At 41.8% G+C, this 14,891-nt stretch overlaps 1 protein-coding gene across 1 annotated transcript; it reads left to right on the forward strand.

The window, feature by feature from the left end:
- Positions 1 to 109: 109 nt before the first annotated feature.
- On the forward strand, positions 110 to 10,358 carry LOC141598606 (uncharacterized). The gene is made up of 4 exons (XM_074418305.1): positions 110 to 921; positions 2,742 to 2,894; positions 2,990 to 3,195; positions 9,989 to 10,358. Exons 1-4 carry the CDS (start codon positions 433 to 435, stop codon positions 10,194 to 10,196), a joined length of 1,056 nt encoding a protein of 351 aa, XP_074274406.1. The 5' UTR covers positions 110 to 432; the 3' UTR covers positions 10,197 to 10,358.
- Positions 10,359 to 14,891: the final 4,533 nt, after the last annotated feature.

Here is a 14,891-nt window from a genome sequence, read left to right on the forward strand (position 1 = left end):
AAATCGGTAAAAAATCGCCGATGCGAAGTAATCTGCCGAAAAGAGGTTTAGAAATTGGGTAAAAGAATAAACGGCCCCAATAAGCCAACACTCGAAGGGAAGAATGTGCTTCGTCAGCCCAATCGAATACGACGTCGTACAACTTCCGTAACTATATACTCTATCCTTTCCTTCAACGCAACACCAAACCACTACCCGCCACACGACACCCACCCAAAATTCCCGCCCCTTCATTTCCAGTCATACCCTTCTAAACCACACTATTTTACACCTCCACCCATCAATCCACCTCACTCACTGCAAGGGCAAAACCGTCATTTTTCCTCGCATAAAATATCTCTTTCTCCCCCCCCTCACAACCCTCTTCTCTCTCCTCCCTTATTCTCATCATTCCAAGGGTAAAATCGTCATTTCACATCACCGTCGACAAAAATGGCGACGGTGCTCGGAAACCTAGCTTTACCAGTAGACCTTACCTCAAAGATTACCTCATCCGATAACCGTAAAACTCTACGGTTACTTCATTTCGACGTTTTACTTAGCTTAAATTTACCGAGGAGAGAGAAGGAGTGGGGAATTGATTTTACCGACGGCGGTGAAAATCGGACTTTTACTGCAAAGTTCGCGAAGAAGAGGAACGCGGTGGAATTCGACGCGAATTACAGCGATGATGATAACAGTAATGGTAACGGTAACGGTAACGGTAACGAGGATGAGGATGAGGTGGAGATGTTTGATTGGGAGGCGGAGATGAGGAAGAGAGTTATGGAGATTGAGGAGATGCGAGAATTGGAGAAGAAAGCTTTAGAGGTTCAAGATAGGATTTATGAGGGGAGAGAGAGTGGCGGAAGCGGTGGCGGTGGCGGTGGTGAAGAGAGTGAGGAGGAGAAGAAGATGCGTGTGAGGAAAGAACTCGAGAAGGTCGATTTCTGATTACTCTTTCCGTCTCAGTCATTTGTTTACCTTTACCTGCATTTCATTTCTCAGTAATTATTATGCAAGATCGGCTTATAGATAAAAACAGTCATTTATTGTTATTATAGTATATAGTATTATAAATTTGAGTTGTGAAACGGTCTTATACTATGATATGTGTTCATTTGTTAGGATTAGTCATTTGTGTGTAAATTGAGAATCAGTTTGATCTATTTGTCGTGTAAAAGTAATACGGCTTCAATTTATTTTATTTTCATGTGTTTGTTCGAAGTTTATCTCATGTGGTCTGAAGTATGAACAAACGTATGGAAATGAAATGAACAGATAAAGTTGCTAAAAATGATTTTCTGCCTAGTAAATGGCTAGAGCGAACAAATGATTGGACGGAGGGAGGGAGACAGGGAGTATGAAATGTTATGTAAATATGTAATGCTTGTACAATTTAATGCTATCTGTAATTTGTCAGTGCAAATGCCTAGTGATTGTGCAGTTTCTGGTTCTGGTTCTGGTTCGTAATTGACTGAATGACTGTCATGTATAAAAATATTATTTCAGGGGTTCCTTTTAACTTTTAAGTATTGTTTCTCATTGACTTGTAAACATTGATGTTGCATTGTTGTGCAAAGTCAAGGATGATGCGTAAGAATTTGAGTTAATATAGAAGACATTCATATATGATTGTTGCGTCGTATGTAAGCTTTAGCTGTAAAATTATGAGAAGAATTTCATGGATCGGAAACGTTGAAGTAGTATGTGCAAGGATAGAAATGAAGATGGCCTTTTAGGTTGCTGCATGGGGATTGGCGGATTGCTAGTCATTATTGTATCGTCTGAGTTATGTTGCAAAATTATAATGCGTAATATTTTGTTTGGATTCTTCGGTCTCATTCACAAAATGCTGGATTTGTTTTTGTTTGTAGCCAACAGACTTTAAGGTAGCATATATGCTGGTTTCACTTACCGAGTTTGTAACGTGTGAGAAGTGCTTAGAGAGATTGATAAAGTCTCCAGCTCTTTCACGCTGTTTGAACGCTCAAAGAACTTTATATTGTTTACCCTCCCCACCCATAATCGTAGTTATGTTCACAGACTATGATCAATTTTGAGAAGGATGAACTTATAGGTGTTCCGTAGGGGTTTATGTCTTTGCTCACAGTAAATCATTTATTCTTCTGAATTTGGATTAGAAAACATCACATAACCAAGCCCCTCTGTCCTTTCTGTTGGTGAATTGGATTATGCTCAGACTCTTAACTGTTCGTTTAAACGGTGAGATTTTGAGGGAAAATGAAGGCAACAATTTTGTATGTATACCTCTATGGTTTGCAAAAATTGACTTGGAGGAAAAAGAAGTCTTCCATTTTCCTCTTACAGAAGCCTTTCATTTCCCTCTTACACGGCAAACTGCTTAAGTTCCATTAGGACTACTGACCTTTGCTGCTTTGCGTTGTTGAACTACTCTCTTCAGCATCGGGTCCTTGGCACCTCCCCTTTTAAGATTTTTCATTGGTTAATATTTGACTGCTGTACTGGCTGACGTCCTTTTGTCCTTTGAATTTTGTGTAGATTTTTTATTTTTGTTGTACCCTGTAGATTTTGATGACTGGAGGCAACCTTGAAACTGATACGACATATTTGCCTTACAAACTGACAAAGCTTTTGCTTCCAGAAAAATGTGTGTTTGTCCAAATTATGGAATGGTTATGCGTCACAGGCGTTGATTTATTAATTTTTTGTGTTTCCGCAATGATTTTGACTTATGACGTCAGCTAACTAGACTTTTTTCTTCTTCTATGACATTGCAGGTGGCAAAGGAGCAAGCTGAAAGGAGAGCTACTGCAAAACAGATGTTTGAACTGGGCCAGAAGGCTTATGGTAGAGGCATGTATGGACGGGCTATTGAGTTTCTAGAAGCTGCACTAACAATCATTCCGAGACCTACACTCTATGGTGGGGAGGTCAGTAAGTTATTAACAAATATGGTTAATTGGTTGTTCATTTTACTTGATTCGTGAACACGTTGGTCTTATTAATACTCTTTCCTGTTCTTCAGATTCAGATATGGCTTGCTATGGCTTATGCAGCCAATGACCGCCATGCAGAATGCATCGCCCTTTATCGGCAATTGGAACAAACGCATCCTAGTGTCAGCATCCGTCGACAAGCTGCAGATCTTCGTTACATTATGCAGGCTCCTAAAATCAAGATCACCCAAGAAGAGATGGTTACAATCCCTCTAATTGGATCCAGTTACGACAGGTAAATCTGAAATTCTGAAATATCTGCATTCCTTTCGTTAATCAACTTGAAAAGGTTGGTAAATTTTTATCTCAAGCTTGTTGTGGGAGCTTATGCGCTTCTTTGCATCAACTGTTAACATGCTTTTTTTTTTTTTTTTTTTTTTTTTTTTTTGAAATAAAACCACAAGGGCTTTAAAATATATTAACTAAATCATGAGAAGCAAGATCATTAATGTTACGAGGCATATCCTCATACCAAATTCTTCTCCCTATCTGCCATGGTTGCATATGAGCTAATTCATGGGCCACACTATTAAACTGCCGTCTAACAAATAAAAACTCAACAGACTCAAAAGCTAAACATAACTCGTAAATATCGTCATAAATAAGAAAAATGTCACTCCTGCCAGAGCTCCTCTTCTTTAAGTCTTGAATCACATTCAAACAGTCGCTCTCTATTATCACCCGTGCAACGCCATGCCTTCGAGCTTCAGACAACCCCAAAAGAATCGCTTCAGCTTCAAGTATCTTTGGCTCCTTCTCCATCATCGTCTGCATTGCCACGCACCACTTCACATCACCCCCTGCATCTCGACATACCGCTCCCATTCCCGACCCCTGTCCACTCACAAACCCCGCATCCACATTTACTTTACTCCACCCCTCCCTCGGCTGCTCCCATCTCCCCACCGTCCCACCGGGCACTAAATCCAGTCCCTCTTCCACCGATGAGCCCGCCTCATGCATCTCCTCCACTAGCTCCGTTACCCTACTCAACACAGCCCGCACACTCACATTGCACCCCTCAAATATCGACTTATTCCTCGCCTCCCATATCGCCCAGCACCCAGTCATAAGAGTCACACAATCCTCCATAGTCCCTTCTTTCATCATCGCCTCACCCCACTCCCTCACATTATCATAATCGATTTCCCTCATTGTATCCAACCCCAGCCCATCCCATACTCCCCCAACCCAGTCACACCCTCGGATAACATGCAAACATGTTTCCGCAGCATAAGAGCAAATAGGACAAACACCATCTACCCCACTGATCCGACGAGCTAAGTTATGCTTAGTAGCAATAGCTTCGTTACACAATTGCCAGAAGAACACTTTAATACGCGGAAGTACCGGCACTTTCCAAATCTTGTTCCAAAGCCATTTCTCCCGGGCAAAGTCCGACTGCTCCACCAACTCTTCCCCCTCCTCAACCTGCGCCCAATAGGCAGACCTCACCGAGTAATTTCCATCCTTTGTCAGATCCCAGCACCACCCATCCCGCTGATCCCTCTCACTAATACGAATACGCTTAATCCTATCAACTTCAAATGGCAGAAACAAACCTGAAATGCGGTCATGATCCCACGCACGCCCTCCCTGCACCATCAACTCCTAAGAACTTTCATATTCACATCCGCAGACCCTAATGGCGAAAGAACGAACTTCGACCTCGATTCCTGGATCCACGGATCGAGCCAAACCCGTGTCTCCATTCCATTACCAATTCGCTTCCTAGCAGCTAGGCTGATCACATCCCTAGCCTCCCATATACTCCTCCATGTATAGCTCGGATTTGTCCCTAACTCGGCCTCCATAAAATCGGAAGAAGGAAAATACTTAGCTTTCAAAACCCGCGTTAGAAACGAGTTCACATCGATCGAAGCCGCCACCCTTGCTTACCCAACAAAGCTCTATTAAATTTATTAAAGTCTCGAAACCCCAACCCACCCCTATTCTTCGGCCTACACAAATTATCCCAAAACCATGCCATCTTCCGCTTCCCACCCTCGTAGCCCCACCAAAATCTAGAGACAACAAAGACGCACTCGTCACAAAATTAGCCGGTAGCTTAAACACACTCATCGCATATGTCGGAATTGATTGGGCAATTGCCTTTATCAACACTTCCCGCCATGCTTTACTAAGTAGTAAGCCCCTCCAACCTTGTAACTTCTTACTAAGCTTGTCTCGTATAATTTTCGTAACCACCTGCTTTGAATGCCCTACAGCTGTCGGCAAACCCAAATATCTATCCTGCACATCAACCACACGGACCCCTAGAACAGCCGCCACTCGCTGCCTCCTCTCCACCCTTGTTCCCTTACTGAAAGACACCGTCGTCTTATCAAAGTTAACTACCTGCCCAGACGCCGCCTCATATTCCCTAAGGATTCCTTTAACTCTCATAGCCTCTGTCTCATTCGCCTTTACAAAAAATATACTATCGTCTGCAAAAAGTAAATGAGACACAACAGGAGCCGTCACAGCCACGCGAATCCCATGAAGAGAGTTACTCTCCACAGCCCTCCTAACAAGACTAGACAACACTTCAGCGCACAAAATAAACAAGTATGGCGAAATCGGGTCACCCTGCCTCAATCCCCGTGCTTGGCCGAAATCATACTGAAAGCTTACCATTAACAAGGACCTCATACTTCACCGAAGTCACACACTCCATAACTCGCCCTACCCACAAATCATCAAACCCCATGCGCACCAAAAGCTCCTTCAGAAAAGCCCATTCTATCCTGTCATATGCCTTAGACATATCCAATTTAAGGGCCATATGCCCTCCACCTCCCCTCGAATTTTTCATATAATGAAACATTTCAAAGGCCAGTAAAATATTGTCTGTAATAATCCGACCAGGAGTGAACGCACTTTGATTCTCAGAGACTATAGCCCCTAAAAACTGCTTCAATCTATTAGCCAGAACCTTAGCCACAATCTTATATAACACGTTACATAAGCTTATAGGCCTAAAGTCGACCATCTTATCCGGAGCTTTCTTCTTAGGTATCAAAACAATATGAGTAAGATTCATGTTACCTGGTATTGGTGCACCATTAAGGATACGCAAAACTTGACGAATAACGGACGGACCCACAATGTGCCAATAGGTCTGGAAAAATAACCCATTCATCCCATCAGGCCCCGGTGCTTTCAAAGGATTCATCTGATTTAAAGCTTGCAGAACCTCTTCCCCAGTATACTGAGCTCGCAACCCATCATTCATTTCTCTTGTAACACGCCCCTCCACACCACGCATAACATCCTCAAAATCAGACGGTCTCGTCGAAGTAAACAACAATAAAAATACCCAACCGCCACATCCGCTACTTCCTGGTTCTCTCGGCTATCTTACCCAATCATCAACTAGCCTGGGAATATGATTCCGCTGCTTTCTTTGACTAGCCTTCCGATGGAAAAATTTCGTGTTCTTATCTCCCTCCTTGAGCCATATCGCACGGGACCGCTGTCTCCAAAAGAGCTCCTCCTGCCTCAGTAATTTAGATATATCCCGAACCACCCGTCTCCTCTCATCCACCTCCCTAGCCGACACTCCTCCTTCATTGAGCTCCTTAAGCCGTACCCGCTTAGACCGCAACTCTTTAACCACCTTCCCAATACTTATCCCCTTCCAATCCTGAAGTTCCCTAGCACAATTCTCAATCATCTCAAGCACATCCCCTCCATCTCGTTCCCATGCTCTCCTAATCGTATCCTCACACCCTTCCTCCCCAACCCACACATGCTCAAAACGAAATTTCTTCCTCGGCACAACCTCATCCCTCAACCGTCTATCAAAGGCCACCCTCAAGGGTGCATGGTCAGACCACGCCCTATTAAGATGGAAAAGACGGCTATAAGGAAACAAATCGAACCACTCATCCGTAACCATAGCCCTATCAATTCTGCTTTGTCTATTATTATCCCCACTCTGTCCATTATCAAAAGTGAACGCATAACCCTCAGAGGGTAAATCCCGAAGACCACACTCATCAACAAAGATCCCTAAAATTATTCATCTGCCATTGGGCACGCTCTCCTCCTCTCATCTCACTAGAAAAAAGAATTTCATTATAATCTCCAACACACAGCCAAGGTCCCGTCGACTCCGAAGCTAAGAGACGAAGAAGATCCCAGGATAGGTGCCGATGTGCCGATCCTGCACATTTGGCCACCCATAAAAACCAGTAACCCTACACTTAACTTCCCCAATCTCAACATCAAAATCCATGTGATGCACCGACGCACTCCGAAGTGTACATCTAACATCCCCTCGCCACAAAAACGCCAGACCTCCAGCTCGACCCACACTATCCACAGCAACTCTAGTGTACCCATCAAACCTACGCCACACCCTTTGCATCTCTCTACTACTCAACTTAGTCTCACACAAAAAAACCACACTAGCCTCCTCCCTCCTGAGCAGACTTTTCAAGCCGCCTACTGCATCGGGGTTGAGCCCCCTGCAGTTAAGGCTCAAAAGATTCATAATGCCCGGCGGGGTTGAGAGCCCTCAACCTCCGCCTCAGGTGAACATACACCCATGTCAATGTGTCGTCTCTTACCAGCCAAATCCCCATCCTCGACCTCCAAACCACCCTTCCTTTTATTATTAACCAGCAACCCCCCCTCCGCCAAACCCTTATTTGCATCTCCTTTGATTACTAAAATATCCTGCCTAACACGCCTAGTCCACTTCGAACCGATTTGAGCGCTCTCCTCATCCACCCCCACTCCCACGACATCCCCTCCTCCCAAATTCGCACTTCTGCCCCTCTCCACTCCGCACCAGTTCTCCCTTCCACCCTTCTCCTTCACCTGACCCTCCACCACCACTCTCTCCACCCCTCCACTGTTAACTACCTCCTGAACACAATGGCCATCTCCAGCACTCTCCCCTCCACTGTCAGCACCACCTCCAATACACTCCACACTCTGCCCGGCCACTTTCACACAACCCATACGCCCCTCCACTCCACTAGGTACTCCACCTACACCTACACCTACACCAGCCACAGACACCCCTCGTAACGAGCCTCCCCTTGCATCCCCGAACTCGCACAAGCCTCCTCCCACAGCATCCCCTAACACGCTACACAGCTGCTTCCCATCCTTCTCCATTTGTGACTTAGCTTTACTCGACAATGAGAATTTACGTAGCTTCTCAATCATCTCATGTTCACTCCTCAAGAACTCCTCCTCGAATTCTGGCCGCAAATCCCTACTTGTCCTCCTCCCCTCCGCAACCCCAGCCTTGCCACCCTTACGTGGTGACGCTCGTAGCCCATTACCAAACTTCAACTCCTCATCCTCATAAGGTCCCCCCTCACACTCCTTAGCACCGTGCCTTAATACACCACACCCATAGCAAAACAACGGTAACCTTTCATATTTCACCTCAAAAGACGTAACCTTTCCACTGGGCATCCGTACATTAGCACTAGCCTGAAGCGGTTTCCGTACATCGTGAAGAATTCGAACCCTAACTGCCCTCTCCATCTCCGGGAAGGGAGCATCGTCTTTCGCTACAAACTTCCCTAACTGCATACCCAGCCGTCGTAGGTTCTCCTCATTCAACCGTCCTTTGATAGGAAGATCATATATGCGTGCCCATATAGGAAGATAGAACAGAGGAGTATCCGACACCTTACCCTCATCAACTGGTTCATTAAAGCACCATGCGAACTTATCGAAGTGCCATGGTTGACCTTCCATAACTTTAATCTTGTCTTTTTCCTCCTCAAACCGAAATATGAACGTCTTCTCCCTTACATCCAATGCGTTACCCATAATTTTCCCTGAAGGATTCCACAACCTAAGCATCGTGTCTACAGCAGCACGCGCATTAATGGCCTTCGATGCCCAAACCTTGCCCACCAGAATTCGCTCCATAGTTGCCTGAGTTTCCATATCCCCGACCTCCCATTCGAACACATCCCTACCATCCCCTACTTCCTCCCTCATAATTCCTTTCCCCTTAGAGCAATTGCCGTGCTCCATACGAATCGCTTCACGAGAATCAGAAAGAAACAAGAAACCCTAAAAGTAAGAATCCCTAATACTACCAAAACTTATAGCACTCCTTTCCTAACCCTTGTATGAAACCCTAATACTACCAAGAGAAAAGAAAGCCAACCACAACACACAACGCAGCACCGACCACAGCCCTACAAACCTAGTCGTAGAGTAGCCTTGAGCAAAGAAGGAAGGAGCAAAGATAACACTAAGACGGAACTCCCATAGAAACCCTAGGAAGACGGAATTATAAGCTGCTGAATTCGTTAACTGTTAACATACTTTAGATAGTCAGCTTGTGGCAATCTCACTTAGTAGTTAAACCCCATATTGAAATATGAGAAGCTCGAAGGATTTCAAGATGTAAATGCTGTAAAAAAAAGAGAAAATTTATCCCGGCACTTTAGCTTAGAGATGGAAGTGGCTGCTTGGAGAAGAAAATTGCACGGCCCAGCTTAGAGATGCCGTGCTAGTGAAATGAAATGGCAGCCAGGGACAGCGACGACCCATGGCGTGTCGTGCCGTGCTTTTGCTTGCCCAAGCAATTTCTTCACTTCAACCTTATTTCTTTGTATTTTGAGCGTGTCCAAGCGTACCTTGTCATCTTTCTCAAACTTTGCCCCACGACCCAATCCCGTGACATGCCAAAAAGGGCCATGGGCCATGCTGAGCGTGCCGGCCCGCTTGCCATTTCCATCTCTACCCTAGCTGAATTTCTGCCCAATGCAACTTGCTACGTGCTTTTGTTTTAAGTGTGAACCATGTAGCTTAGACCAAATTCGAGTCATATAGGACCACAAGGCACAAGGCAATAAAGTTGAAACTCGTGAGTTTTAACTTTTAACACCCCTGCATTCTCTGGGTTTCGACCTTATTTAAGCTCCGTTAAGCTCAGTCAGATCCTCAGGACCGCGTTTCACTGTTTCACTTGCAATTGTTTACATTATAATTCAAATTTCTGCTGGAAAGCATGGAAACCTAAAGAGTGCCAATGTTTGGTGCAGCTATGCATCGACTTGGACAGATAAGGATAAGGACAGGAGTCAAGTAATCGGGGGCTCAACAACAAGTCAGCTTCCGTCCTCCAGAGACTACCTTGGCGATGTCCTCAAGGTGAAAACCCCCGATGGCTGGGAAAACAATCGAGTATTTTGGGCTGCTATCACGTTATGGTTTGGTTTGGTCGGAGCTGCTCTTCTTCTTCATAGATAACCCTACTGTACTCCCTAATGTGAAATTGGCAAATCTTAAATATGTAAATATCTGTGCAGCATTTATTTGTATGTCATCTATATTTTTTTTCTGTTGGCCAACCACCTCTTTCTCTTGTATGGGAGTTTAATATGAACTACAATCATATTTGCTTTCGATTTATTCTTGGGCCAACATTGTTTAATTCCAAATGCTTTTGTAAAGTCGTCTTACACAAGAAGTTAGCAAACCAGTGTATTAAGTAACTAACTTCCGCTGATTTCCGGTTTACATTTTAGTATAATATTACTCCATATTATTTCAATAATTATTATTAAATGACAAACATTACACGATTTTTTTATTTAATTTGATATTTTAAAGATAATTTTTTAATCCTGAAAACGTTTTTTTTTTCTACAACACGTTAGAAAAAAAAACGTTTTCATAACGAGATACATTAGCCGTGATACAGTACTAAATCTACAATAAACAAAGAGATGAATTTAATATAAAAGATAAAGATTTCGTTAATGATAAAATCTTCAAGAAAATTTAGAATATTTAGGTTGACATATAAATACGGAGGAATAGGAAATAAAACCTAAATAACCGAATAAGGAAATAGGGAAGAAAACCCCTGGATAGGAGGGAGTATATAAGAAGCTTCGGATTTCAATATCTAATTTATTCAGTTAATTGGGTCAAGATGTTTTTCCCTTCTCCTACTGAAATCATACGTCGGAGAATTTTTCAAACTAGATACGATAAAACTCAAGTTATATCGAACCCAGACGACGAAACCTCCTTGACCGTGGAGGATCACATTAAAAACACTTACGGTAATGGGATTATGCTAGATTTGGACGAAGAAGGAGATATTAAGGCGGACTCAAACCTTAACAAATCTAAAACACCCAAGATTGTCAAAGGCAAGAAATTAAAGTTCGGGTTTAAACAGTTTTTATCGAATCATGGTAAGACGACTCACTTGGTACGATTTAAAAAAGGTGTTTATGGTCAAGTCGAACAAGTTGATTTTAATTTTCTCTTAGGAAAATACCTCCTTATTTGCTGTTTCAATGTTCCTATGCTTACTGTCAATGCTGAACATTGTCGTGCCATAATCGAGGCATACGACGAGTTATCTCGAATTGGTATTCCTTTTGAGATGGTTTTGGTACCTAAGATGAGAACTGATGTTTTATATAATCAACAAGCGGCTTTCGATCACTTTTGTTCTGCCTTCTCTTGCCTTGGTATACCCTTTTCTGATTTTGAGACGCGAACCTATTTACACGCTTTTATAAGCAGTGGCTCTGATTCGGCCATTTTGGTCGATCCCAAGGGAATTATTTTGCAGGAATACGATGATGTTCTTAAGCATTTTTTCTATTATAGTTCCGACTGGTTTCCCTTTCTCGACACCACTTTGGATGCGATTAATACAGAAGATGAGGTATTGAGGTCTAAGTTGGATCCTATGTACTCCACCCTGGCATTGATGTCCAGGGTGGACCCTACGTTCCCGTTTACCAAGGGGGAGGATCATCATAGGCCTCTATCCCTTAGCGAGGATATTCTGCAATGTAATCCCAGTCACACACTCCGCAGATTTAATACTGAACCTGATGTAGACGTAGATGAATTCTCTACGGTCCTAGAACTGTCCCCTAAATATGTAGGATTGTACCTGTGCATTAATGGGGAAATCATGGAAGAAATTAAGGCGGCCCACGACTATTGCTTAGCAAACAACCAACAGCTTGAGATTGTGCTCGTATGCATGTCTCTTTATGATGAAACAAACTCGTATTATAACTGCCTCTACAAGACCCTCAGACGTCTCAATATCAAATCATGGTTTATTTTCGACTACTCCAGCAAAGCTTGTCGCAGGCTGTGGCGTATATTTGGCCGGGGATCTGTCTGTCCCGGGGAAAAATTCATCATTATACCACCTGACTGCGAATCCGGTGACCTCTGTGGAAGAGAAGTCATAACCAATTTCGGAATCAAAGAATATCCCTTCACTCGTACCGCTATCCTAACACGAAGGTTGGAATATGTCAGATCGCTCACCCCGGTTTTTCCATCGTTATTCAATAATAATAATAATAATAACTGTCTGATTAAGAAAGGTAAAGAGTTCAATTCCAACCAGCTTCAAGGTAAGAACGTGCTCCTTTACCTTGCGTGGAACGAACGCGACCTTGAAACTTTGTTGAGCAAGTATTACTTCGTAATCAAGTGCAATGGCTGGGAAGTTGTGTTTGCTCCCATAAAGTACACGGACCGGGACGATCCATGTGAGGACCTGGATAAGATGCCATGGCCTATTATGCCTCCCTCTGCAGCAGCTAAAGCGTGTATAAAGGAAAAACTGTTTTTTCCTGAAGACAAAAAAACCAGTTACCTCTTTGCTGTCGGTGAAGATGGGAAGATTGTTTCGAGAGACGTTGAAGGACGCCTAATCGCTTATGGGATTACCGAATCTCTATTTGCTGATGTTTTGGAACGCGACTTAGCTTATGCGTTAGCTGAAATGCCTTTATTCGAAGACTAATGTAATTTATTGCCTGCTTTTGGTTCCTAGATTTGTATGATAATCTAAGTTATGTCTTCAATTTACGTATGATTGTCGTATTCGTTTTTGATGGTTGTTATCAAACGAATGTATCGTGATACTTTGTAGTCTGAGTAAATTGCATCATCTACTGATATACTATCAGAGTTATATATGTTTATATTTGTCTTTTCAATTGGATCCAGGTTACGAGTTACGACAGGTAATTCCGGAAATATCTGCATTTCTTCATGTACCTAATCAAAAAAAAAGTTCGTAAATTTTTGTGTTTTATCTCGTCTCTCTAGTTGAATTTCTACTGAATGCAACTAGCAATCGAGATTTTTTTTTTTTTGTGTGTAAACAATCGTATTAAGAGTTTTTAGAACTGATTTGAGTCGGTTAGGACCACAAAGCTGTTAGATTTTGAGCATGTACGAAAAAGGAATTGACAATAAAACTGCACCGAATCGACTCCGCTTTCCTAATAGAATAATTCGACCCTTAACAGTGCCTGAGTATAATCGAACTTTCTACTAAGATAAGACGGTGCCCTCTGATTTTTGGCACAAAAATCAGAGACGTAATATGGAAAATATTTTGTGTAGAATGTTAAACGTTCTTTTTGATGCACTAGATAGAAGATTATATTTTTTTGTAACTTTTTTTCTCATCCTTATTCTATTTATATAGAAAGGATTGGGTGTCAGGGAAACAGGGGGATGCATTTGTGAAGGGTTGTAAGTTTGTAACTCTTCACAAATTAAGATTAAAAGCATTTAAATTACGCGGAATTTAATTACTGCCAAAGTTATTCGAACGAAAACTATTCCGCAATCCCGTAAATAATTATACGAGCGTACACTCCGTACTTCCCGAACTCGTATTATATTATTTAGAAATTACCCATCAGTAAACCAATCTTAATTACGTCAAATGAACCGGTAATTACTCTTAAATCACCAACAAAAGCCAAAGACAGTTAAGCTCGATCAACTCCTCACTAGTTAATCTCAGGGCTCACGGTAACCATCTGGATTTCAGGTGCTCTGTGGCGTAAATGCTGTATATATACATTTTATCGCGACAACCTAGCTGAATCGCCTAATGCAATTTGCTACCTGCTTTTATTTCTTTAGCTTCAGGTTATGTAAACCATCTGGTTTAGACCAAATTCGAGTCATGTAGCCATGTAGGTGCACAAGGCATAAAGCAATAAAGCTGTCACTCGCGAGTTTTAACTTTTAACACCCTTGCATTCCCTAGTTTCGACCTCTAGTTACGCTCGGTCAAGTCCTCGCTGGTTGATATTTTAAAGATTATTTTTTTAATTATTATCCCATTTTTTAATGTTTTATAATATAAATAACTTAAATTTGATACAACAGGACGACTCATCAGGTCATGTCCCGACCTTAAATTAACGCGAGCAACATAGCCAGGGTTTATGTGTTTTATTTATCGTACAAAGATTGTTATATAAGACCACTCTATGGGTAAGACAAGTCCAATTACAAAAAACCCAATAAAATTAATTGATAAATTTGTAATTTTTTTTTTTTGATAACCTAATGCATAGTGATAACTTACCTATTTAAATATGTCAGTATTACTCATAAGATATCGAGTTATTAAAATAAAATTAAAATACTAATACAATTTAATGATTAGTTTGGAATATTTTCCTATTGGTCAGTCTTATGTTATAGGCTAGAACCAGACCTGTTAAAACTCAACCCGACCTGAAAACCCGACCCGTTTTTTAGGGTTACAAACCCGGTTTTTTCGACCCGCGACCCGTTTGACCCGAACCCGAAATAACCCGTTATTTAGGGTCGAGACCCGACCCAGGCGGGTCGACCCGTTGGATCAAGGGAAAATCATGAATTTTATTAAAAATAGTAATAATTATATATTATATTTAAAAATATAGTTAAAAAATTATTTTATTTTTACTTAAAATTACAAACTCAACCAAAAAGTCAATATTATATGAAGTATCTTTTATAATATTTAATAATAAATAATTATTAAAAAAATTTTATTTTAATAATTATGTCAATATAATTAATGTAAATGTTGAATATGATTAAAATATTAATTTTAAATATGTTTTACTTTTTTAAAAAAAATTAAAATTAAAAAAATCG

Source organism: Silene latifolia, chromosome 9 (genome assembly GCF_048544455.1).
Source record: "Silene latifolia isolate original U9 population chromosome 9, ASM4854445v1, whole genome shotgun sequence".
Classification (NCBI taxonomy): domain Eukaryota; kingdom Viridiplantae; phylum Streptophyta; class Magnoliopsida; order Caryophyllales; family Caryophyllaceae; genus Silene; species Silene latifolia.